This window comes from Lycium barbarum, chromosome 11 (assembly GCF_019175385.1).
Source record: "Lycium barbarum isolate Lr01 chromosome 11, ASM1917538v2, whole genome shotgun sequence".
NCBI lineage: Eukaryota > Viridiplantae > Streptophyta > Magnoliopsida > Solanales > Solanaceae > Lycium > Lycium barbarum.
In genome coordinates, this window is record NC_083347.1 from 72,674,340 (window position 1) to 72,678,018 (window position 3,679).

The 3,679-nt window shown below is 41.6% G+C and overlaps 2 protein-coding genes across 2 annotated transcripts; both read left to right on the forward strand.

The window, feature by feature from the left end:
• The first annotated feature begins 1,707 nt into the window (after positions 1-1,707).
• Positions 1,708-2,658, forward strand: LOC132619902 (uncharacterized). The gene has a single exon (XM_060334657.1). It carries the CDS (start codon positions 1,708-1,710, stop codon positions 2,656-2,658), a length of 951 nt encoding a protein of 316 aa, XP_060190640.1.
• A 321-nt stretch (positions 2,659-2,979) lies between these two features.
• On the forward strand, positions 2,980-3,432 carry LOC132619903 (uncharacterized mitochondrial protein AtMg00860-like). Its single transcript, XM_060334658.1, has one exon. The coding sequence runs from the start codon at positions 2,980-2,982 to the stop codon at positions 3,430-3,432; it is 453 nt and encodes a 150-aa protein (XP_060190641.1).
• Positions 3,433-3,679: the final 247 nt, after the last annotated feature.

Consider the following 3,679-nt stretch of genomic DNA (forward strand, 5'->3'; position numbering starts at 1 on the left):
AGCAGGTCATTATGTCTAACCAAGGAGATAGGACACAAGAGATAGGAGATATGTCATCCATAGCAAGTTCATTAGCTATGATCATGAATCAAATATCGGCTTTGATATCGAGGATGGAAGGTATGGATGGGAAATTGAATAGCATGGATAGGAAGTTGAATGGTATGGATGCGCAGATGGTGAGTATTGAGAAAACTCAAGCGGATGGTTCGAGTAAAATGGGCACTCCCCGTTCTAGGAATGAAGGTGATAGGGATAAAACACAAGATACTACACCAACCATTACCTCGGTGCAAGCACATACCTTGTGCAATCCCAACACCACAACCACCTCTACCCAAAGAGCTCCACCACCCCCAAACAACCAACCTTTCACCCTAAACGTCCACATTCCAAAACATCAATCGACAAACCTATCCCCAAGTTTACCAAAACAACCCGAATGAGGCAATCCCTCAAGTAATCTTGCAACAAGCACCCCAAGCCTAAATACAAGATCTCTTTGTTAACCAAAACCAATACCAACGCCAATACTAATGTCAATACCAATACCCAATGAATGAAAAAGAGTATGATGATTATCCACAAGATAGGTGGTGGGATGATAACCGACAAGGAGGAAGGCATGGAGGGATGAATAATCGGGGAAGGGGAGGAAGAGGAGGCTTTAAGAGATTTCTGGGCCATGAACCTAGATTCCAAGGTGATGTGGACTTAGGAATGGCCCAAGGTTATGAAGATTGGGGAAAATGGCAAGATAATGAGCTGAATTTGAACACCATCAAGGTGAACCTTCCTACTTTCCAAGGAGGTAGCAATTCGGAAGAGTTCCTCGAATGGAAATTGCAAAGTGAGCGCATCTTCCTCACGAACAATGTGTCCGAGGCTTTAAAGACAAAGTATGCCCTCACTCAATTTGAGGGATACGCTTCTACTTGGTGGGAATCCAAGAAGTTACAAAGAGCTCAACAATACATCTATGATCTTCTAACTTGGAATGACTTGATTGAGCTCATGGAGACAAGGTGGCTTCCACCCACATACCACCAAGATGCACTCAAAAAGTTATACATGTTGAAGCAAGGATTGAAAAACATTGAAGCGTACTTTGGTGAGTTTGAGGATTTGCGGATGAAGTCCAAGATAGAAGAGCATGAGGAGTACACTATTATAAGGTTTGTAGCCAACTTGAATCGGGAAATTTCTAAACCAATGAGGCTTAAGACTTATAATAGTCTTGAAGAGGCATTCCATGATGCATCCAAGGTTGAAGTGGATCTCAAAGAAGAGAAGTCTTACAAAGACAAACGCAAATCATATTCAAGTTGGAACAAAGGCAAAGAGAAGTGGAAAACTTCCCCTTAGGATAAGCCCAAGAGCAACACTCAAACACCTCAAGCCAAATTCGATTACAAAGCCAAAGGTGACGACAAGGCTAAATGAGGTAACAATTCTAACACCAACTATAATCGACCTTCTACCATCCAATGCTTTACGTGCTAAGGAAGAGGACATATTACAAGTGAGTGTCCTAACCGAAGGACTATCATTATAGTACGGGATGGGTATCGAATCGATGATGAAAATGAGGGCGGGGTTGGTCATGATGCGGAAGGAAGAAGTAGTGAGTGCGAGGGTGATTCCGAGGGAGAAGTTGAGATTAGATATGAGGAGGCCTTGAATCATGCTATTGGTTCTAGGAGGGCCATGGGACCTCTAGCTAGGGAAGAGAGTGACCAAAGGGAGAACTTGTTTCATGCAAGGTGTAAAATTATGGATAAGGTGTGTTCGTTAATCATTGATGGTGGGAGTTGCATGAATGCCATTAGCCAATTTTTGGTTGAAAGTATGAAGTTCCCCACCGACAAGCACACTAGTCGCTATAAACTCCAATGGTTCAATGAATGTGGTAAGATGAGGGTCAACAAGCAAGCCATTATCAAATTTGGCATTGGCAAGTACCAAGATGAGATTTTGTGTGATGTGATGCCGATGCAAGCTTGCCATCTATTGCTTGGAAGACCTTGGCAATTTGATATTGATGCCCAACATAGTGGGAGAACTAACAAATACTTATTTGTGGTCAAGGGGAAGAAGTACATTCTTAATCTGCTAACCCCTTACCAAGTGAGTGAGGATTATAGAGTGATGGGGGATCTTCGGGAGAAGTATCAAAAGGAAGAAAAGGAGAAGAGTGAGAAGGAGGACTTGTTGGTCATAGGTGGAGACGAAACATCTCAAGATGGAACCAAGAAATGTTTATTGGCCAAACCAAGTAATTGCTTAAAAGGGGTTGATGAGAGACGCTTCTTGGTGTGCCTTGTCAACAAACATCTTCTCCTAAATGCTAACCAAGCTACTAGCACTTTACCTAGTAGTATATCTTCTCTTTTGCAGGAATATGAAGCGTTGCTCCCGAAAGAAATGCCTGATGGATTACCTCCCTTGAGAGGTATTGAACACCAAATTAATTTTGTACCGGGTTCTCAAATCCCGAACAAGCCGGCATATAGGAGCAAATCGGAGGAAACAAAAGAATTGAAAAGGCGAGTTGAGGAGCTACTCAAGAAGGGTCTAGTCAAGGAGAGCCTTAGTCCTTGTGCCATACCGGTGATTCTTGTCCCAAAAAAAAGATGGCACTTGGCGGATGTGCATTGATTGTAGAGCCGTCAACAAAATTACGATAAAGTATCGACATCCTAGCCCTAGACTTGATGACATGTTGAATGAGCTTTGTGGCTCAAGTGTGTTTTCTAAAATTGATCTTAGGAGTAGCTATGACCAAATTCGTATGAATCCGAGTGATGAATGGAAACGGCCTTCAAGACCAAGTTTTGTCTCTATGAGTGGCTTGTTATGCCATTCGGCCTAACCAATACACCTAGCACTTTCATGCGCTTAATGAACCATGTCTTAAAACCCTTTATCAATAAATTTGTTGTTGTATATTTTGATGACATTCTTGCGTATAGCAAATCTATGGAAGAACATGTGAGCCATTTGAGGCAAGTATTTGATGTTTTGTTGATTGAAAAGTTGTTTTCTAATATCAAGAAGTGGGCTTTTGGGGTTGATAAAGTGGTGTTCTTGGGTTCTGTGGTGAGTGTTAATGGTGTTGAGGTTGATGAAGAGAAGGTGGAGTCCATTAGAACTTGGCCAACTCCTAAAAATACATCTGATGTAAGGAGTTTCTACGGGTTGGCAAGTTTTTATAGAAGATTTTTGAAGGGCTTTAGTACAATTGCCTCCCCAATGACTGAATTGATTAAAAAGAATGTTCCTTTTGTGTGGGGAGATGAGCAAGAAAAGGCATTCCAAGAATTGAAGTCTATGTTGAGTTCGCCACCTTTGTTGCAATTGCGGAATTTTGAAAAGACGTTTGAAGTTGAGTGTGATGCTTCCGGCGTTGGCATAGATGGTGTCTTGATGTAAGAAGGCAAACCCTTAGCATATTTTAGTGAGAATCTTAAGGGGGCATCATTGAACTACTCAAACATATGACAAAGAGTTATATGCACTTGTGAGGGTATTGACCCATTGGCAACACTACTTGTGGCACAAAGAGTTTGTGTTTCGTTCAGATCATGAGTCTTTAAAGCATTTGAAGGGACAATCCAAACTCAACAAAATACATGCCAAGTGGGTAGAATTGATTGAAGCTTTCCTTATATGATCCATT

What these genes read in the sequence shown, in the direction of transcription:
- LOC132619902 (XM_060334657.1), top strand. Translation starts at nt 1,708, where the DNA reads ATGGGACCTCTAGCTAGGGAAGAGAGTGACCAAAGGGAGAACTTGTTT.
- LOC132619903 (XM_060334658.1), top strand. Translation starts at nt 2,980, where the DNA reads ATGGAAGAACATGTGAGCCATTTGAGGCAAGTATTTGATGTTTTGTTG.